The 23,549-nt window shown below is 47.7% G+C and overlaps 1 protein-coding gene across 3 annotated transcripts in view; it reads right to left on the bottom strand.

The window, feature by feature from the left end:
- Positions 1 to 23,549, bottom strand: part of GDPD5 (glycerophosphodiester phosphodiesterase domain containing 5) — a 245,371-nt gene that overhangs the window by 46,793 nt on the left and 175,029 nt on the right. For all 3 annotated transcript variants that reach the window (XM_088444013.1, XM_088444016.1, XM_088444014.1), the window contains exons 5-9: positions 18,458 to 18,517; positions 17,866 to 17,964; positions 11,680 to 11,773; positions 11,115 to 11,260; positions 1,585 to 1,667 (exon numbers count right to left, since the gene is read on the bottom strand). In XM_088444013.1, the coding sequence (XP_088300139.1) occupies positions 1,585 to 1,667; positions 11,115 to 11,260; positions 11,680 to 11,773; positions 17,866 to 17,964; positions 18,458 to 18,517 (482 nt within the window). The remainder of the gene's footprint in view (positions 1 to 1,584; positions 1,668 to 11,114; positions 11,261 to 11,679; positions 11,774 to 17,865; positions 17,965 to 18,457; positions 18,518 to 23,549) is intronic.

Genomic DNA, 23,549 nt, shown 5'->3' on the forward strand with positions numbered 1-23,549 from the left:
CCCTGGCACAGCACGGAGGGGGTGGTGTAATGTGCGGCCCTGGCACAGCACGGAGAGGGTGGTGTAATGTGCGGCCCTGGCACAGCACGGAGGGGGTGGTGTAATGTGCGGCCCTGGCACAGCACGGAGGGGGTGGTGTAATGTGCGGCCCTGGCACAGCACGGAGGGGGTGGTGTAATGTGCGGCCCTGGCACAGCACGGAGGGGGTGGTGTAATGTGCGGCCCTGGCACAGCACGGAGGGGGTGGTGTAATGTGCGGCCCTGGCACAGCACGGAGGGGGTGGTGTAATGTGCGGCCCTGGCACAGCACGGAGGGGGTGGTGTAATGTGCGGCCCTGGCCTTGGTGGTGTAATGTGCGGCCTTTACGTTAAAACACTGCACATTACACCTCTTCCTCCTCCATGCAGTGCAGCCAATTGCTATAATGCACAGCCCCTGCCTCCTCCTCCATGATGGTCCCTCGTTCCCCTTCTTCCGTGGTGCCGGCCTCTTCCTCCTTCGTGCTACCGACCAGCGACAGGTAAGTTGAAGGGAGACAGGAAGGGAGGAAGAGCGCCATAATTAAATCATCGCTTGCCCGCTCCAACATGAAACCATCGTGACGCCCCTGAGCGTCAGGATGCATAAAGACTAAATGGCTGCCAGGGCTTGCTGAGATTTTTAGTTCCATAAACAAACGTGATATTTTTTTCCTGTCATCAAACCATCACCCTGGTACCAACTGCCCAACTGGTGCCAGGAAGTTCCCCAAAGACGTTCTACAGGGGGCTGGCTTGCCCTGGTTATCCTGCCTTGTACTGATCGGGGCTGGGGCTGGTTTTACAATAAGATTTGTGGCCCCACTGCTGCGAGTCTCCCCGTCATAGGGCCCGATTCAGAGATGGGCGCAGCGTCGATTCCGCACGCAAATGGCTGATGTAACTCTGCACCTTGATCTGCGTTGCACAGCGCACGTTACCGCTCAGTGGCGCAGTACAGAATCAGATGCAGGGTCTGCGGATTTTAATTGGCATACCTGGAAGGTAACGGGCGTGCGGCTGAAAGCTGTTGCGTCCAAAGACGGCTGTACCGCTCGTGCAAGTTTCGAGGGTGGCAACGGAAATGCAGCGTGCACGTGGGCACCTCAGTCTTCAAAAAACCAGCCGCGTCTAAATCTGATTGGGGAACGAGTCCCATCGTGTGATCCGACCAGCCTGGTGCTTGTTGCTACTTTTAGCTCCAGGTGTCGCGCTTACTCAACGCACATCCCTGATTCCCGTCTTCGGGCGTAACGACCAGCAAGTGTACGTTTCACTCCACCCGCGCTGCGAACGGACTTGCGTCCAACCCTAAGTCAGGCCTAAGAGAAGACATGGGAGAGAAAGAAATAGACCTTGCCCTAAAAGCTTACAATCTCATAAAGGTGTAAAAGAATGAATACAGGCTACGATTTACATTTGATGGGGCACCATGGGTGTCTTGCGGACCAGCGTGCACTGGACCACATTGGGCGATGCTTACAGTCCTGTAATAAGTACAGAGGCAGCTGGATAGATTTGTGCAGTATTACAGTACACATAGACGTGCTGAATGTACTGCCTTACCTTACCATGACATCGGCCTCTAGCCCCGAAGTCTCCTGTTCTAGCGCCTTTTTAAAAGACATTAAGGTGTTTTCTGGTGCGAGCTGTAATGGAGAACAGAGAGACATTAGGAAGGGGGGGACACGTCATTTAGTGGATGGACATTCGGTAAGATCGGACTATAAGATCAGCTCCCAATATGGCAGCCTCCAGTGTAATAGGTTACAGTGTTTTTTCAAATATCACTTTCTACGGGTACATACACAATGCAACTAATGCCAGGTACTGGGTGTTCCAAGTAATGTCATTATTTACCATCAGTCGGATAGAGATATGTTTACCCATAAACCCTCAGTGGTGGAGAGTATCCATACAGAGGTGACCTCATACATTCATACAGTGTGAGACGCCAGGCGCAATTCCTGTGCTGCGCACTTTCCTCAATTTAGCATTTTCATAATACTGGGTACTCAGGATTAGTGTTTTGGCGCGGTTAAGTTGCAAAGTCCGTGGCACGCTAATCGGGGCTATTTGGCGCGATTTGAGGATAAATGTATGTGAACACATCTGCAGATTAATTGTATTCTTAGATTACTAAGAAATTAAAGCAGCAAACAGGAACGGCGCAATGTGTGTGACAACATAATATAAAACCTGCATTAAAGGGTTTATATTCTGTGGCCAAAAACCCACAAATAAATCTGAATATACAGCCGACACTTGTGAGTTTCTGTTTTGTGATGGTGCCGCAGGGGGTCAGGATTGCACGATTACAGCAGTGGCTTCTGCGCATTAGAGGCAAGTTTTAGTTTCATCACTCGATATTTGTAGTAAAGGAATATTTCAAATGACAAAGTGCCCCATTCTTAGGTTACGCAAACATGGACGGTTGTGCTCAAGATCCACAGAGACATCATCACACGTGACCGGCCCATGTCTAACACTGACAGATCAGCAAATGCTACAGAAGGGAGAAAGGGGCTGTTAGACTGTTTTCTGAACCCTACTTCTTAGCACCCGAATACTATACACCCCTACAACAAATCCACATTTGCAAACAACGTCCATCTTGTAATATTCACAACTTAAACTGGGACATCTTCGGTTAGGCGTCTGTTCTGCCCAGGCCGTGCATTCTAATCACTGGGCACGTTAGGCTGAGCAATATCCCTGTTCTGCCCAGGCTGTGCACCTGAATCACTGGGCACGTGTGGGGTGAAATATGAAAAATCCACATATTTCACTGTAACTGTAAGGTGACATACGAGTGGTACAGTAACAATACTGGTATGTCACCTTACAGTTACTGTAGCACTCACATGTCACCCTACAGTTACTGTACCACTCACGTGTCACCCTAGTTACTGTACCACTCACGTGTCACCCTACAGTTACTGTACCACTCACGTGTCACCTTACAGTTACTGTACCACTCACGTGTCACCCTACAGTTACTGTACCACTCACGTGTCACCCTACAGTTACTGTACCACTCACGTGTCACCCTACAGTTACTGTACCACTCACGTGTCACCCTACAGTTACTGTACCACTCACGTGTCACCCTACAGTTACTGTACCACTGACATGTCACCTTACAGTTACTGTACCACTGACATGTCACCCTACAGTTACTGTACCACTCACGTGTCACCCTACAGTTACTGTACCACTCATTAGTCACCCTACAGTTACTGTACCACTTGTGTCACCTTACAGTTACTGTACCACTCACATGTCACCTTACAGTTACTGTACCACTCACATGTCACCTTACAGTTACTGTACCACTCACATGTCACCTTACAGTTACTGTACCACTCACGTGTCACCTTACAGTTACTGTACCACTCACATGTCACCTTACAGTTACTGTACCACTCACATGTCACCTTACAGTTACTGTACCACTCGTATGTCACCTTACAGTTACTGTACCACTCGTATGTCACCTTACAGTTACTGTACCACTCGTATGTCACCTTACAGTTACTGTACCACTCGTATGTCACCTTACAGTTACTGTACCACTCATGTGTCACCTTACAGTTACTGTACCACTCGTGTCACCTTACAGTTACTGTACCACTCGTATGTCACCTTACAGTTACTGTACCACTCGTATGTCACCTTACAGTTACTGTACCACTCATATGTCACCTTACAGTTACTGTACCACTCATGTGTCACCTTACAGTTACTGTACCACTCGTATGTCACCTTACAGTTACTGTACCACTCATGTCACCTTACAGTTACTGTACCACTCACGTGTCACCGTACAGTTACTGTACCACTCATGTCACCTTACAGTTACTGTACCACTCATGTCACCTTACAGTTACTGTACCACTCATACAGTAACTGTAAGGTGACATACTGTACAGGGCCGGATTAACGGTGGGGCGACAGGGGTGGTCGTCCCTTGTCCCGCACACGTGAAGGGCTTCCACAGCCATCGGGGTTAAAGTGGGCAGGAGGAGACTGAACCAGTTCCGCCTCCTCCGGCAACCAAACACCGGCGCCGCAGGGAGGCTCCATTTGCCAGTCGCCCGCTGAGATTGTAAGCCAGCTCCGGCTTACGCAGTGCACTATGGGAGAGACGTCATGTTGTCTCTCCCATGGTGCAGAGGAGCAGCTGAGCGGACTGGACGTGGATGGCAGCGAACGCGGGGCTTAAGGTAAGCATTAATTATTTTTTTTTGTGCAAGCAGCTTTTCTACTGGGGGTAACACTACTGGGGGCATTACTCGGGGGACACTACAGAGGGAGCATTACTATTGGGGGCACAAATATAGGGGTATTAGTACTGGTGGCATTTATACAGAGGGTACTACTACAGGGGGCATTTCTACTGAGGCCGATACCACAGGGGGCATTACTACTGGGGGCACAACTACAGAGGCATTACTATAGGGCAAACACAAGGGGTATTACTATTGGGGTACAACTACAGGAGTATTACTACTGCGGGCTCTGCATAAGGTCCTCATTGCGCATGCCTCCAGTTCGTCACATTTAATAGGGGCCCCCACGTTTGTTGCCCAGGGGCCCCCACAGACCTTAATCCGGCCCTGGTGACATATGAGTGGTACAGTAACTGTAAGGTGACACGTGAGTGGCACAGTAACTGTAAGGTGACACGTGAGTGGTACAGTAACTAAGGTGACACGTGAGTGGTACAGTAACTGTAGGGTGACACGTGAGTGGCACAGTAACTGTAAGGTGACACGTGAGTGACACAGTAACTGTAAGGTGACACGTGAGTGGTACAGTAACTGTAAGGTGACACGTGAGTGGTACAGTAACTGTAAGGTGACACATGAGTGGTACAGTAACTGTAAGGTGACACATGAGTGGTACAGTAACTGTTAGGTGACACAAGTGGTACAGTAACTGCAAGGTGACACATGAGTGGTACAGTAACTGTAAGGTGACACGTGAGTGGTACAGTAACTGTAAGGTGACACGTGAGTGGTACAGTAACTGTAAGGTGACACGTGAGTGGTACAGTAACTGCAGGGTGACACGTGAGTGGTACAGTAACTGTAAGGTGACACGTGAGTGGTACAGTAACTGTAAGGTGACACATGAATGGTACAGTAACTGTAAGGTGACACATGAGTGGCACAGTAACTGTAAGGTGACATGTGAGTGGTACAGTAACTGTAAGGTGACATATCTTTGCCACAACACCGCAATAAGCTGACAAGCTAGAAAGGATGTGGAAAAGGGAGAGGGTTGAGAAACTTACTATCTTATCAGGCGAGTGAAGTTGAGTCACTGGGAGGGGAAAGCCGTTCAACACTTAATGATCCTGTACCCAATGAAGGGCGAGCACACAGAGGCCCTGATTCAGAGCCGGACGCTCTGACAGAGCACTCGCTCTGAATCAGGGCCGTCCCTCCTCCTTTTTGGAGTGGCCTCCTGGCCGCTCGCATAGCTGTGGGTGACCAACCACAGCTATAGCGAGCGGCCAAAATGATGGTCGCGATGGTCAAGACTATGGTCAAGACTATCAGAGCCAAAAGCACTCCCACTGACATCACTAGTGATGTCAGTGGGGCCGGCCCCAGACGGTAGGTGTTCCCATGGGAACGCCTCCGTCTGGGCAGCCACGCCCCCGGCACGCCCACCAAAGGGGGCGTGCTGTCAATCACCATCGACAGCACGTCCCCTTTGGTGCGAGACCCATAATGGCGGCTTGGCCATCGTTATTCGGGTCTCGCGCATGCGCACGACGGAGCCGCCTCCGTCGTGCGCATGCGCACTTGGGCAACATCGACCCGCTTGCGAGCGCTGAGCAACAACTTTCTACAAAGCATATGAGGAAACCCCAGACTTGGGGTAAATTGTACAAAACGATTATGGTCCAATGAGAATACAAAATAATACTGCTCCCAAGTACTGCAGCGGGGGGGCAGAGAGAGGAGGTGACGGGATGTAGTCTGGAAGCTGATGGTCTAAATGCCGACCGCCGGCTTCCCGACTACTTAATCCAGGCGAGGGTTGAATGACAGGCGTCTAAATCTAGACGTCTGTCATTTTACCGACACCGGTCGAAGTGATGCCGAGCGCCGCAGCGGACAGCCGCGCGGGGGGTGAGGGATAGGTTTAGGGCCCCCGGGTGGCACTTAGGGTTAGGCAGCCCCCCCGGGATGTTAGGGTTAGGTTAGGGGGAGGGAGGGTTAGGCACCCCCCCCCGGGGACTTAGGTTTAGGCAGCGGGGAAGGGGGGAGTTAAGTTTAGGCACTTAGAGGGGGGGGGGTTAGGCACAGGGGGTTAGGCACCCCTAAGGAGGGTTAGGGGGGTTAGGTGTGGTTAGTTGATACTTACCGCCAGCCGCATGCCCGACACAGGAGGAAATCCCGACCGTCCTAAAGGTAATACATATCACACCCGAGGTGACCTGGGTGACAGCGAGCCCTGCCCTAAGCGTATAGGACATGTTCCTTGTTCTAGTGGCTACAAAGCTATTCATATAGTGACCGGTCTCATCAGACGGGCAGTTCTCAATCCTAATCACCTTGAGCCTGCTGCTCCCAGCATCTGGTCCCTGGATGTGCATCTCTTATAATCATTTAGGCAGGAGCGGCTGCAGACCACAGGGGGCGGAGAAAGAATCCCAATAAATCAAACAGACGGTTTGCAGCGACTCCCCTGAGGCTTGTATCAGGAACACGCGCTATGGTAAAACTGTGCGCTACTAATTGCAGACATCATTTAACATTCATTAAACCTCCCAACATACACTGTGGGCTCAGTCACTTTATATTCAGTCTATAAATAGAAAAAGTTAAAAAAAAAAAAAAACACTCACTAGGGGCTGCCAATTTGAGATGCAGCCTAATAATTTACTAGGAACGAGTGACATCATTGAGACACGAGTCACAAAGTCACTGTCCCCGCTCACGTCTTTTCAGATGTTGTTTTGGCTTTGGGGAATATTGGGAGCTGTGTGCAAACGCACCATATGTATTGGTTATATCACTGTCCACATACACTAGTGGGAGAATATAAACCAACATTCACTGCAAAGATCCGTGTCAGTCACTGAAGGGACTCGTTCACACATTCATCATCAAGTAGAGAGTCATTGCAATAATGCACCATTGCCAGCAGGGGGCGCCCAAGCCTCTACAATAGCATTAATTGTAGCATTGGACACACGGCCCAATTAACTCTTTAAAACCTCAACTTGATATATTTGTTTTAGTATCAGCAGAGCCACAGAAGATGTAATCAACCAAAATAAATGTGCACGTGGGCACCAGAAGCAACTCATTTATTGTGCAGTCAGATTTAGGAGCAAGTGAAGGCACAATTGGATTTTAATTTTATATCATAGGCTGCACATGACAGAGATAAATAATACATATGAAATAAATGGGGTGTTTATTCTTAACTATATGTAAGTTCACTTGGGCAGAGCCATCTTCACCCCTTGTCGTGTCACTGTATGAGATTTATTTGCATCATGCACATGTGCTTAGTAGTATGTAATGATTTATATAAAGAGTAATATAATTGTACGTGAGAGGCTAACGTATGTGTGCCTCTCTATTTCATGGTCATCACAGGCAGCAGGAGAACGTTCCATAATACAATATAACTGACACTGCAGTACCCATTGCTCATTGCAGTCATTACCTAGTGCCCCTTACCATTAGGATAACATTGCTCCCCTCCTCACAGTACCGCTATCCTACACTGCTGTCATTACCTAGTGCCTCTTACCGTTAGGATAACACTGCTCCCCTCCTCACAGTACCGCTATCCTACACTGCCGTCATTACCTAGTGCCTCTTACCGTTAGGATAACACTGCTCCCCTCCTCACAGGACCGCTATCCTACACTGCCGTCATTACCTAGTGCCTCTTACCGTTAGGATAACACTGCTCCCCTCCTCACAGGACCGCTATCCTACACTGCTGTCATTACCTAGTGCCTCTTACCGTTAGGATAACATTGCTCCCCTCCTCACAGGACCGCTATCCTACACTGCCGTCATTACCTAGTGCCTCTTATCGTTAGGATAACATTGCTCCCCTCCTCACAGGACCGCTATCCTACACTGCCGTCATTACCTAGTGCCTCTTACCGTTAGGATAACATTGCTCCCCTCCTCACAGGACCGCTATCGTACACTGTCAGTCATTACCTAGTGCCTCTTACCGTTAGGATACCATTGCTCCCCTCCTCACAGGACCTCTATCCTACACTGCCATCATTACCTAGTGCCTCTTACTGTTAGAATAACATTGCTCCCGGGTTGGGTATTATATCCCGGCTGTCGGGATGCCGCTGGTCAGAATACAGACAGCGCCATCCCGAGAGCCAGAATCCAGACACCCATAGGAATGCATTTTCCTAATCCCTACCCTAACCCTCCCTCCCCGGTGCCTAACCTGAACCTCCCCCGTAGTGCCTAAGCCTAGCCTCCCCGTACCCTAACCTCCCCCCTAGTGCCTAAGCCTAACCTCCCCCTCCCCTAATCCTAACACTCAGTCCCCGATGCCTAACCCTAACCCTCCCCCTAATGCCTAACCCTAACCCTCCCCCTAATGCCTAACCCTAACCTCCCCCTAACACCCGGATATTTATCTTAGTGCCTAAGCCTAACCTCCCCCCTCCCCTAATCCTAACACTCAGTCCCCGATGCCTAACCCTAACCCTCCCCCTAATGCCTAACCCTAACCTCCCCCTAACACCCGGATATTTATCTTAGTGCCTAAGCCTATCCTCCCCCCTCCCCGTACCCTAATCCTCCCTCCCCGGTGCCTAACCCTAACCTCCCCCCTAGTGCCTAAGCCTAACCTCCCCGTACCCTAACCTCCCCTCTAGTGCCTAATCCTAACCTCCCCCTCCCCACACCCTAATCCTAACACTCCCTCCCCAATGCCTAACCCTAACCCTCCCCCTAATGCCTAACCCTAATCCCGCTACCTAACTAACCTCCCCGTAACACCCGGATACTTATCTTCGGGATGCCGGCAGTCGGGACACTAATGCCGGGATCCTGAACGGTTGGGATTTCGGCGCCGGTATTCCGATAGTCGTCAGCTCGCACGCCGGGATGCAGACTACATCCCATTGCTCCCCTCCTCACAGGACCGCTAGACGCTCGCTCCAGAGACATTATGGTCTATTTTTGTTTCTTCAAGGCTGGCAAATTACAGAGTAATCAGCACAAGCAGAATGTTAGGTACATTCTGAGCCGTCGCACCTGGTGTAATGAGGAGACCGTCACCTCTAGAGACCCCAAATCACAATTTTGCATCAAAGAACACTTTAATGAATACAGCCACCTGCGTGAACGTTCTCCTCTCAGACCAGGAAAGTCTGCTGCAATCATTACTGTGCAGGCAAATGGCAGATACATATATACTGTACATAGAGAGAGGCCGATAGATGAATAAGTGTATTTGTATATATATTATGAGGGAAGGGAACATGCACTCTTCGATGACCGCGTCTCAGTATAACATGCCAATAAACCCCCCCTCACGCCAAATTAAGTGTCCCTCTCCCACCGGTATTCGCCACAACCACGTAAAGCTGAGAAGTGGCCCACGGCACAGGGAAGACCTGTCCATACCGCCTCTGTGGTGCTCTCTCATTATCATTCTCCTGAAATAACCACAACCTGTAAGTAGCTGATCTGCCAGTAGCCTTTACTGGTCATCTTTTATTCACACTGACCTTTCACTTCCTCGAGCCTGCCGCCGTCTGCCCCTCCTGACCTTACGCAGCCTCCTAAGTGTCTCCTTTCATCCAAACTACCAGGTCTCTTACTAACCCAGTAAAGTAAGATGGAGAGAAAACATCCATATACCCAATGGCATGTGTACGGCAGGAGAAGCGCCAGGGGGCTTATACAAGCAGCAGCAAGTGCTCCCGGCCTGGAAGATGCAGGCACCGTACGGTATGGGGAGCAATGCACAGAAGCCAGCTAGGATTAATCAGCACCTGTCCTCCCCAGTACTATGTACCAATAGCAAAGAACTGCAGCTGGAACAAGTCTAAGAGGGGTATTCAATATGAAAGGTTAACTTCCCTGGCAAAGTTAACGTTTCATATCGGAGTTTTTTTTTTTTGCACCCCAATTTTTAAATTAATTTTTAGGGGTGTCCCTATTTTTTTTTTTTTTTTACTTTTTTTGACACAGTTCTTTTTTAAATGTCAATCTCAGGGGTGCAGGCTATTTTTTTTAAGCCTGCACCCCTAAACCCCAATTCTGCACTTTTTTCGACACCTATTCAATGGTGAAAAGTTATCACCGTTTTTTATCAGAGACTTTTCAAAACTGCGATAAGTCTTTGATATTGAATACAGTGTAAAACTAAAACAAGTGATATTAACGCAAAAACGATAAAAAGTGCGATATTAACGCAAAAAACACCCATATTGAATACCCCTCTAAGAGTATAAAAACCAGCATCTGGGCTGGGGAAGAAACTTCAGGAATGTAGTTTCCTCCGGCACAGGCTCGTTCTGGGCGACAACTACAGGAACCCAGCACTAATCAGCTCCTTCTGCCTACACATCGCAGGCCGTGCAGTGACAGTTGCCTTCTACAATATGGTTACCAACAATATATAGGAACAGAAACAGTAGTATTTAAAAAAAAGAGACACGTCACAAATGGAACAGTATCACAACGCTAAAAAACATTGATCTTTTCAGTGCGGGCACTAAAAATAATGGTCGTGCGCATCAACCTGCATTTTACTAGTGTTAGAAATACTAGTATAACATATGTAATTAAAATCCGTGGTTATAAGGGCGAACTCCCCAGCTCAATTGGAAATGACAGTACATATAACACACCTTCCTCTAGGTGGCGCCACCACCGTCCCGTGGGCGCTAAAGACCAATATCGCCAGAATCGCCTTACACTGCCTAATTTGTGACTTTAAAAAGCCCTTGTTGGTTTGTTTTGTAGAGTCCTAACTACTGAATACATAAACACAGTATAACTTGGAAGTTGCTGAATGGGACAAATTAGACTTAAAAATCATAATTAACGTAATTAACAAGTGTTACTTACCATAGGTGCACCTTGATGACCAATAATCAAAGGTTTGGGCCCCAACTCGTACTTCTGCATAATACAGGGCGAGGATATAGTGAGGGGGACGAGATACAGTGCAATTACTACGGCCAAGTACGCCAGGATTAGACAAACCTGGAAGACTGGAGAGAGGGAACGATGTATTATATAATGTAGATATTACAGCAAGTACTTTACTCAAACCATTCACATGCAATATCATCATATTACTGTGCGTCTGTCAGTTACACGCGGTAGATTATGTGGAGGTTCTGTCAATATTCAGTCGATGAATCAAAGGCAACAAAGGACATGGCGGACACGAGGCAATAAAAAATGTACAATGTACGTAGGTGAATAGGTTGCATTGTCACGAGAGTGTGAGTGTCACCAGTACCCATGGCAAAAATAATGTAGGTATGTATTACCACCGCGTATGGCGCGCGCGCACACACACACACACACACACACACACACACACACACACTTCTCTACTTATCTTGTTCCATACCGAAACCTTCGAGTAGGTCAAGGTGCCGGCAAATGATGGTTTAATACTCACTGACTTTGTCTGATCTTGCGAACTGACCAGCGACGATCCAGGCCAGCATTGTAATAGCAACCAGGGCCCCTATGTGCAAAAATGGAGCCGTCGCCTAGAAGGAAACGGAGCTTTCATTACTTAGCGCTCATTTGGAGAAGAGAATTGTGAAAAATGTAACTTCAAACCAGCTGACACAAGTGATAGTCTGGTTTCCAAAGACACCTGGGGGGGTCGATTCAACTGTGGACTATGGGCCTGGTTCAGGTGGGTTCGCAAAGCTGTGTTCGCACGCAGCCAGCCGATGTTTGCATTCTGCGCATGCGACGCAGTGCGCGAACTGGCCACTGCAATCGGGAAGCGATTGCAGTGAGCACGTAGAGTCTTCACACGGTGATTGACGGGAAGCAGCGTTTGAGGGTGGTGACAGGGGTTGGTCAGAGAAACGTAGCCGTGCCTGGGCGTTTAAATGCTGTTACAGAGGCGTGCATAACTAAGCCCCTGCGATAGCATATGCTGGAATTCCAACACACATACGGCCTGATTCTGCACGGATCGCAAGTCTGCAATCGCACGCACCCACTCGCTGCAAAAATATGTAAATGAATGTGATCGCAGTGCATTCGCAGCACTATACCAAGGTACCCATCACTGTATAAAGCCGCCCACTTCCCATTACATACATCCACAAGTCAGCAAAATTGAGTTAGGGTAAAACTTACCTTAGTTAACTATTTCTTTGAAGTCCATAGGGTCCACAGGGATACCATGGGGTGAGTGTGGTTGGAGAGATCCGGGCAGTCAAAGCTTTAGCTCCCAGGATGCACCGGTCCTCCTCAACATATACCCCATCCCCAGCCACAGGCAGACAGTTTTGTAAACAAGCCCAAAGCAGGAGCAGGAAATAGGAGAAGGAAGAACAGTACACTCCGGAAACACTCTCTCGGAAAGTAAAGGAATCAGTGATCAAGAAAAAAAAAATACCCAATGAGGCCTGGTGCGTCAGGGTGGGCGCCCTGTGGTCCCTATGGACCGAAGAAAGAGAGTTAACAAAAGGTAAGTCTACCATAACTCTTAATTTTTTCTTCGGGATCCATAGGGATTCACAGGGATACCATGGGGATGTCCCATAGCAGTTTCCCCTAAGAGTGGGGATGCTCCTGAGCAGAAAGGAGAATCTGATGCCCAAAGGAAGCATCCTGAGAGGTAAAAGGTATCAAAGGCATAGAACCTAAGATAGGTGTGGACGGAAGACCACGTTGCCGCCTCGCAGAATTGTTTTACAGAGGCGCCACGTCGAAATGCCCATGAGGGTCCCACAGAGAGTAGAATGTGCTGTAACCCGGTTTGTAACGGGAAGATCAGCTTGCGTGTAGATCTGAGAGATTGTCATGCGGAGCCAACGAGCCAGAGTTAGTTTGTTAGCTGGCCAATCTCAATAGTGAAAGCCGTACAACACAAAGAGAGAATCTGATTTTCCTAAAGGAATTGGTACGATCCACGTAGATCTGAAAGCACGAACTACATCCAGAGAGGCTTCTCCTGCAGAGAGATCAGAGGACTGGAAGGCCGGAAACACAATCTCGCCATTCAAATGAAACCGGGATACCACCTTAGGGAGGTAACCAGCCCATGTACAGAGAACAGCTCTGGATGAAAGATCAAGAAGGAGGAGCGACAGGAGAGCGCTGCCAAATCAGATACCCTGCGGGTAGAGGAGATAGCGAGGAGAAACAGTGTCTTAGTTGTCAGCCACTTGAGGTCTACTGAGTCCAGAGGTTCAAATGGAGGAGCCTGTAGAACCCGAAGAACCAAGTACAAATCCCACGGAGCCACCGGAGGGACAAAAGGAGGTTGAAGACGCCTTGAAAGAATCTTCTAACATCAGACAGGGGAGCAATCCTTCGCAGGAACAAGACTGACAGTGCAGAAACCTGAACTCTAAGGGAGGCCAGGCGGAGGCCGAGATCTAACCCCGCCTGGAGAAAGGCAAGCATCCGGTAGACCCTAAAAACTGTAGGGTCATAGCCATTAAAAGGAAGAGTGCCAAACTCTTTGATAGATGCGAGCAGAGGAAGGCTTATGTGTCCTGAGCATCATCTGGACCAAAGAGCAAAAGAAACCCTTGGCTCTTAAGCGGGATGACTCAAGAGCCACACCGTCAAAGACAGACGTGGTAGGTCCGGGTGCAGGCAAGGACCCTGTGCTAGTAGATCCTGCATAGAGGAGTGGAAAAGGAGTGTCTACTGAGAGACTCCATATGTCTGTCAACCAATGTCACCTGGGCCAAGCTGGGGCTATTAGTATCGCCATGCCACCCTCTTGCTTGAACTTTCTGAGAACCCTTGGGTGGAGGGAGATCGGAGGAAAGTGGTATGCGAGATTGAAGCCCCACCTCAATGCCAGAGCGTCCACGAAGGTGGCTGAGGGGTCTCTGATCCTGGACCCGTACCTAGGGATCTTGTGGTTGCGACGTGAGGCCATGAGTTCTACGTCTGGCAGGCCCCATTTGCCCACCAGGAGTTGAAAGACACCTGGGTGTCCTGGCGGCTTAGGAAGTCCGCTTCCCAACTGAGGACTCTGGGAATGAACACAGATTGCCAGGAGACGACATTCGGCACAGACCAGGATGTTTGCCACTTCCTGCATGGCTGACCGACTTTGCGTGCCTCCCTGATGAATGAGGTAGGCTACCGCAGTTGCGCTCCGAGACTGGATTTGGACCGGCTTGCCACGGAGAAGATCCTGCACTCGAGTGAGTGCTCTGTACACTGCACGCAGTTCCAGAATGTTTATAGGCAAGCGATTTTCCTGGGTTGTCCACCGTCCCTGAAAGGTCTGATGACCCCATCCGCGAAGGCTGGCATCTATAGTGAAAAGTTCCCAATTTGGAATCCAGAAGGGGCAACCCTTGTCCAGATGGGACATCTATAGCCACCATGAGAGGGAAAGCCAAACCTCCGGAGAGAGGACGATCGTCTGAGACCGGATCAGATGATACTGCCCATTCCACCGGGAGAGAATCAGTTGTTGAATGGGCCTGGAGTGGAACTGGGCGTATTCCACCAGATCGAAGGTGGATACCATGGACACCAGGACCTGCATTGCTGAGTGAATGGATAACCTCCGATTGTGGAGCAAGTTGTGCACACGTAAGTGTAGTGCAAAAATTTTTGTATTCGAGAATTCAGGATTGCCCCCCTCATGTGGCGGAGATAGGGAGGACTTTTTCCAATTGATGAGCCAGCCGTGTGTTTGCAGGCAGTCCATGGTCAGGTGGAGATGGCGTTGTAACACAACATGTGAATGTGCCAAGATTAAGAAGTTGTCCAGGTATGGCAGGATTCTGACTTCCTGGCGCCTGAGGTAGGCCACCATAACTGCCATAATTTTGGTAAAGACCCAAGGGGCTGTTGACAGACTAAAGGGAAGCGCCCGAAACTGGTAATGTTGCTGCAGAAGAGCAAACCCCTAGGAACTGTTGGTGGGTTGGAGTAATAGGCACATGGAGGTGTGCATCCTGAATGTCCAGAGAAACCATCCCCAGGCTCCAAAGCCAGGACAATTGATCGTAGAGTTTCCATGCGGAACTTAGGCACTCAGATAAATTTGTTGAGGGATTTGAGATTCAGAATAGGTCGTTGAGACCCATTCGGCTTTTGAATAAAAGAGTAGAATGGAATAAAAACCAGTTCCTCGCTTAGCCGAAGGAACCGGTATTATCACTCCTAAACGTAGCAGGGAGTGAATGGCTTCCTGAAGGGTCAAGGCCTTGATGGGGGACCTGTACAAAAAAATTGCTGGGGAGGACGTCTCAGGAAGGTGAGGGTGTACTGCTGAGAGACCACTTCTCGGACACAGGCGTCTGTTGTTGTTTGACTCCAATTTTCCAAGAGTCGGAAAATTGAAGAAGTCAGCCTCTTACCCTGGAATCCCCCAGGAGGCGGAGGGTTTGTCGTCAGACTTGGAAGCTGGACGTCTCGCCGACCATGACTGCTTGGATCGTGAATTGGTGGTCTTGTGGTGGTCTTGAACTAGACTGTTCTTGCCTTACCCTGGGGGCGAAAGGACCGAGAAGAGGACGGCCTATGCTTAGGGACAGCTGCTGATGGCAGAAATCAGATTTTGAGGCTTCCACGGTAGCCACGATATTGTCCAACTCTGTGCCGAACAGCCTGTCTCCAGAGAAGGGTAAGGATTTGAGTACCCTCTTGGCCAAGGACCTTAGCCAAAAGGACCCGGCGGGCGACTACCGAAGTCGCAGATGCCTTAAAGCAAAGGAGTCCAGTATCCAACGCAACTTCTACCAAATAAGAGGCAGCTTTCTGAATATGGGAGATGTAGGCCAGTTGTTCCCTGGTAGTGTCAGATGGCAGGCTCTCCAGTGCCTCTGTCCATCCTTCGATAGCCTTAGTCACCCAGGCTGTGGCCATAGCTGGCCTAGTGATAGCGCCAGAAAGAGAGTAGACTGATTTGGGACAAGTTTCCAGCTTTCGATCCGTGGCATCCTTGAGGGAGGACGCAGACGGTAACGGCAGCGTGGAGCTTCTGACTAAGCACACCACATGCGAGTCAACAGCAGGAGGGACTTACCACTTAGTACACTCACTAGGAGGGAGAGGGTACAAAGCCGCCAATCTTTTTGGGACCTGGAACAGTTTGCCAGGAGTACCCCAAGCTTCCCCCATAATCTCAGTGAGCTGGTCCGATTGAGGGAATTCAGCCTTAACCACCTTTTAACGTTTAATCATCGGGGTTTAGGCTTATGGGCTGGTTCATCATCCTCTATATTAAGAATCGATTTAACCGCTCTTACTTAAGAAGGGCAATCCACTGTTGACTGACGGTTCTCCTTGCCTGAGTGCGACCCGGTGCGAGTGCGACCTCCTCTAATGATGCATCCGCATCTGAAAACTAGGTGGACTGAGAGGATGACACAGTCCGCCTATGTACTTTGGTGGTCAATGGTCTGTCCGCCTGCAACATTTGTTGAAAGACGGCAGACGTTTGAGACATACTCTGAGTGGGCATGTACATCCATCCAAGGAGAATGCATAAGGGGTACCGACATAGTAGGCTGTAATAGCTGTGGATACGGCATGGTGGGAAGCAGTGTGGTGGCTGATAAGCGGTCCACTAACTGCGTCAAAACCTGAGACAAGGATGACACCAACGGTAGCTCTTGAACAGGTGCTGGTAAGGTGGACTGGAGAGGTGGTACATAATTAGCACACAGACCTTCCTGTATTTAATCCTGACGGTACAAGCCTGCTAAACAGGATTTACATGCAACAAGCACAGGAGCCTCAACCTCCTGGCTACCCTTGCCTTTAGAAGACATAGTAAATAGCCAGCAAGTGCATAGCTAATAATGCAATGTGACACCCTTCAGAAATACAGGTAGTTGAGGGTTTAAGAAAGAGCAGAAGGGATAGATATAACTGACAGTCAGAAAATTGAATGCAGTTTATTACATAGCAGAGCTAGCACAAGTCACATACAATGCATATAAATAAATATACTTGCAATGGGCACTGATGAGTAACATCGGACCCATACGCACAGTTGTGGTTGAGCTGACCCTGACTCTCAGACTGCGAAACTTCCAGTCGCCATCTACACCTCTGGCTGCCATCGCAAGGGCTTAATTATGCGAGCCCCTGTAACTGCGTTCAAACGCACAGGCACGCCTGCGTTCCTTCGATCACCCCCAAACGGTGCTTCCCGTCAATAAATTTTTGTGCCGCTGCATTCGCATACCCAATCGCAGGGGCCGGCTTGCACATGTGCACTGCGATGCAGAACGCAAGAATCGACCGGTTGTGTGCGTCCGCAGCCTTGCGATCCAACCTGAATCAGGCCCATAGCCCACAACTGAATCAACCTCATAAATGTAAAAATAAAACTAACGAGAACGCTATTAGTACCAGATTGAGGGCATCAGGGAGTTTTTCACCATCTTTTAGGTTTGTTTTTTTAGCTGCATACAAAGCTGCTCACAATGTATCAGAAACGCTATGTTGAAAATTAGTACATTCCGCGTACATGGGCTGAAACTTAGCATAGCGGAAGGTGGGGAGAGGAATAGTTGCTCACATTGGAAAATGGGGAGATCTACAGTAAATTAGAGAGAGAGAAAACACTGCATCACTTCTGGCTACAAAAATCTATATTATTCAGGACTATCTGGATGTGTACGGAAATTACCTGGAAGGAAATTAATAGGACGTTCCATTCCTCTTGCCACATTTGTTCTATAGACACCATGGCTATGACGGTGCCAACCAGAATAACGGCAACGCAAGCCTGCAAAATAGGGGACAGAATTTCCACTGAGATCTTTGTAGTGAAACATCAACAGAACAATACAGAACATTTCAGGCCACCAGAGCCAAGCAATGGAGTATGGGATAGAACATGTGAGGAGCGAGGGGTGACATTTACCAATATCAATAATGACATTGTAAAAGAAAACGCCAGGGCAGACAGATCCAAAAACGTAAGAATTAGACACATTCGTCCCTTTTTCCTGTACTTCAATTGGTCCAAAAGAGCTCCAAGAAAGGTAAGAGGAGGAGCAGTGTATTACTTGTCATGTGACTCTGCATCTGTCAGTGCGCGTTTCGCAATGTTCCAGGTCCTTTGTAAATTATAAGTACTGCAGCCTCATTCTTCTATATGGTCACCGAAGCTTCTCAGTGACTTAATATCCTTATAATTAACAGTAAGTGGGTACTATCCCATACATGATGGGAATAAAGTTCTTCATCATGATCGCTTCCATTGGGCGGAGAATTACCTTGTGCAGCCAGTGTAAGTTCAGCTGTTGCCCCACAGCCACGTGACATAGTGCCAATATCTGCAACACAAAACACATACAATTAGCACAAACCCAGCAGCACTGGGCGATATAAATCGACCTGCTTATATATGTAGTACTCTCCCGGTTGATTATAATCAAGACGAGACCCATCATTCAAAGATGTATTAATAAAAAAACAGGTTTTCCAACTAAAAGCTGCAGTGTTGTTACACACCATGCGAGAGTGTTGTGCCATCAACCGACTGTAGCACCTTCACTCTATACATAGGAGTGCTGTACCATCAACCGACTGTAGCACCTTCACCCTATACATAGGAGTGCTGTGCCATCAACCGACTGTAGCACCTTCACCCAATACATAGGAGTGCTGTACCATCAACCGACTGTAGCACCTTCACCCTGTACATAGGAGTACTGTACCATCAACCGACTGTAGCACCTTCACCCTATACATAGGAGTGCTGTACCATCAACCGACTGTAGCACCTTCACCCTATACATAGGAGTGCTGTGCCACCGACTGTAGCACCTTCACCCTATACATAGGAGTGCTGTACCATCAACCGACTGTAGCACCTTCACCCTATACATAGGAGTACTGTACCATCAACCGACTGTAGCACCTTCACCCTATACATAGGAGTGCTGTAGCATCAACCGACTGTAGCACCTTCACCCTATACATAGGAGTGCTGCGCCGCCAACCGACTGTAGCACCTTAATCCTATACATAGGAGTGCTGTACCATCAACCAACTGTAGCACCTTCACCCTATACATACCAATGTACCCAGCTATTTTGTTGCTCATGGCGTGGCGTGCAGGCCTCTGAGTCGCGCCGACTTTCGGCATGGCGTGCAAGCCTCTGAGTCACGCCATGGACTTGTGGCGTACCGTGGTATTCTTCAACGAAGGATACGCTACTGTATGTAATACAGCGCTTAACCGCTGGGTGGCGAGTGCTCCACTGTTGTAATTTATACTGAATGCCATACTGTTAAACTTAAATTGGATGGATATCACATTCACAGCATTTGCATGTTCGCACAACCAATATTTTTAATGTCACATAATGTATATACAGTAAGCTCTTATAACAGGATGCAAATCAGTGCACATACAGTATTGTACATAACTGAACAGTAGAGAAGTTGTACGAGTTGTTATCACGGTATAACCGATACTGTAGATTAATGAGATGCACGCACAGCTTTCACTGAGATGGGATGAATTACAGTATGACAATTTTTTTTATAATTAAAAACAGCAGCGGGAGGAGTGCACAAGGATGAGGCCGCTCTGTGCGGTTCACTGTAACTGGCATGTGGGCTAGTGGTTAGGTGATCACTTTGGAAAAAGTATGGTCCCGAGTTCGATCCCTGGAAAAGAATATTTTTTTATTTTTTGGCACTGTCTGCTCTGGATACTATCGTGAAACTACTTTAGTAGTGTTGTACTGTAATACTGTAGTGTTGTTGTTCAAAAGGCTGCTTAAAAGTAAGACAATACAAACTGATTGTGCATTTAAATAGTGCAAAACCTTCATCAATGTCTGCGCTGTGGTGGCTGTCAGCTCCGAGGGGTTGCAATGGGATTTCTTGCGCATGCCCAGTGGAAGGTTACAATGGGATCTGTGGCGCCAAGCCATGGTGTATGGAAGATCATCACTGCGCATGCGCAATTGTCTGTATTACTACAGTACTGTACGGTATGCTGTTGAATTTTCACCCATGCGCCACTCTGTGCTGTCCAAGACTTGTACACAATAGTCACAATAGTAAGGGTATTACTACAGTACTGTACGGTATGCTGTTGAATTTTCTCCCTTGCGCCACTTTGCGCTGTCCAAGACTTGTACACAGTAGTCATTTCATGACTTCAGAAACTGCTACAGCAGTGCGGTCTGTTTGAGAGGGAAGCCTCTAAATTACAAACTGACTGTGCGTTTAAAACATGAATTTTACACCACTCTCTACGCTGTCCTAGACTTGGACACAATAGTGATTTCTGTATTTACAAACTGACTGTACGTTTAAAGCGCAAAATAGCGCTACACTGTAAATTTGCGACAATATAGACGAAGTGTCACCCATGCACACCATAGTGACGTCTCTTGAGCTGTAACTGAGAGTAGCCTCAGTCTCTGAGAGGGCTCTCTGTATTACAAACTGAATGTGCGTTTGAAGCACAAAATAGCATTACATCGCAAACTTGCGAAATGTCGATGCTGTTCCAACCTTGCACACTATAGTGATTTCTCATGTCCAGTAAGTACTGGGTAATAGTGGGATCTGTATGAGAGAGAGCTCTCTGTATTACACGGTTGGCGCTATGATGGCTGTCAGCAATCTCCGATGGATTAGAAATGGCATCTCTGGCGGGCGCATGCCCAGTAGGAGGGTTGCGATGGGATTTCTGGCGCATGCCCAGTGGGCTGAGAGTCATACAAAGTGCATCAGGTCCCTTCCCACAAAGCAAGCAAGAGCCTCTCATTACCATAATAAAGGACGCTTTGTTAATCCATTTACTATAAGCAGTCAGCTCTGCCCTGGTGTCATGAAAAAGGCTACAAATAATGACCATTGCAAAGGACACCATTCCCCATCTGCTAGGACAACTAGTGTGCCGCTATGAATGTGTCTGTACTGTATATTAAAAACTGATGGTGCGGTTGAATTTTGCACCAGACAATAGTGATTTCATAACTGCAGAAACTGGTAGTGAATGGACTCTGTACAGTATGAGAGAGAGGTCTCTGTATTACAAACTGACTGTGCGCTTAAAGCGCAAAATAGAGCTACACCGCAAACTTGCGACAATGTAGATGCGGTGTCAGCCTTGCACACGATAGCGACGTCTCTTAAGCTGTAACTGAGAGTGGCCTCTGTCTCTGAGAGGGCTCTCTGTATTACAAATTGAATGTGCGTTTGAAGTGCAAAATAGTGTTACATCGCAAACTTGAGACAATGTCGATACTGTTCCAACCTTGCACACTATAGTGATTTCTCATGTCCAGTAAGTACTGGGTAGTAGTGGGATCTGTCATTAAAAAGGTACAAAAAGTTAACAACACACAGATGCAGGGGCGTATCTTCCTATTGGCCAGGATTTCCCTCACCAGGGGCGCGCTGGCCAATGGGGGCTGCCGCCCACAGTCATATACTGTACATTATCCCTGTTGCCCGTCCCAGTAATGTCACGGCTGCCCGGCACTTACAGTAGTATACAGTACAGTAGACATACAGTACTGTACACACCGAGGGCCGTATTCAATTTAGGGGTCTATTTACTTTTTTTAGCCGATCTCGTCTTTCACTCCAAGGGGTCTATTAACTGTACTAAGCAGTGTTAGGAGACAGAGTGAAAAGTGATAAAAAAGTGATAAGGTACCAGCCAATCAGCTCCCAACTGTAATTTTTCAAACACAGCCTGTGAGATGACAGTTGGGAGCAGATTGGTTGACACCTTTTCACTTTATCACTTTTCCCTCTGTCTCCTAACACTGCTTAGTACAGTAAATAGACCCATTGGAGCGAAAAGACGTGATCGGCTAAAAAAAAAGTTTCGCCGATTACGTCATTTTGTCAGGTGGAAAATTATCGCCGTATTCAATTTGAAAGACTTTCCACCTAGGCAGAAAGTCAATGCAATGTACAGTAAGACAGTATGCGAAAAAGTTTCGCCTACTGTATGAATAGCAGGCGGAAAAAAAGTGGTGAATTCGGGTGCAATGTTGCGGGAAGCCTTCAACGTGCAGCCTTCAGACAGTCCCCTAAAAGGTACTGTAAACTGCGTAATTTAAAAAAAAAAAAAAAACAGTCAGAACACCCCAAAAATTCACTTTCATTTTGGGGGCGGAAGAAAAAAAATTTGGGGGACAAAGTTAAACATGTAGGGGTAAATTTACTAAGATGGGAGTTCTATTTAAGAAGTTACTGTACTGTATGTTGCCCATAGCAACCAATCAGATTCTACTTCTCATTTACCGTATCTACAGTAGCACCTTCTAGAAGATAATACCTGGAATCTGATTGGTTGCTATGGGCAACATCATTTCTTAATAGAACTCCCATCTCAGTACATTTTCTATATTAGGGGGTAAATTTACTGAGTTTAGTAAGGGTTGGATAACAATACTGAACAAAAGTAGCGAAGAATTAAAAAAATAATTTTTTTTTATTAAGGTCTAGAACAGGCGGGACAGGCAGGTAGAGAGACGGAACATGTAACCGCTCGTCCACAAGCCTGTCGTAGCAAGACATCCTACTTTACCGTAGCTGCATCTGACTTACGACCCACTGGGCATGCGCAGTGCTGTGATCTTCCACACGCCATGGCATAGCGCTACATGGGTATGGATCTGGGCATGCGCCTGAGATACGATGACGTGCAGTATTGTAGGACACACTCAAGCGAGGTGCAACCTTGGTATTGCAGGCAACTGTAGTGTAATGGTAAATAATCAAGCCAATACATTACCGTCGCTTGCACAACCCTTTTGCGGGTTCGAAACTTGGAAGGTTACACTTTAAATTTTTTATTATTATTACACAGTCAAGGTTACACTTTTTTGTCATAAAGTACTGTGGCATATAAATTTCTGGATAATGTATTAGTGAAGATTTACAACAAAATAAAATTATACAGTAGATATTTTAAAGTTCTCGAACCAGCGGGACAAGAAAATGATAGATGCAGTAGGGCTAGGCATTAGCCCCCTAGACTACTGCATCTACTGTACTAGAGTCATGGAATCACTACAATGTCTACAGTAAGTCCAGGACAGTGCCGACAGTATTGTACTTACAATATTACAGAGAACTGGGCATGCGCATTGCTATGAGACTCAATACGCCACAGTGTAGCGCGCGACTAGCAATGCGCTACTGTATATGGCGTATGGAGCAACAAACTACAGTACTGTAGCTGGGCACATCTACAGTACATACAGTATGGTATAATGTATTGAGTTTTGTAAGGGTTGGATAACAATACTGAACTACAATACTATAGTGAACATTTAAAATAAGTAAAAAAAAATTATCAAGGTCTCGAACAGAAGGAGAGAA

The sequence above is a fragment of the Taudactylus pleione genome, unplaced genomic scaffold (assembly GCF_031769625.1).
Source record: "Taudactylus pleione unplaced genomic scaffold, aTauple2 ptg000344l, whole genome shotgun sequence".
Lineage (NCBI taxonomy): Eukaryota > Metazoa > Chordata > Amphibia > Anura > Myobatrachidae > Taudactylus > Taudactylus pleione.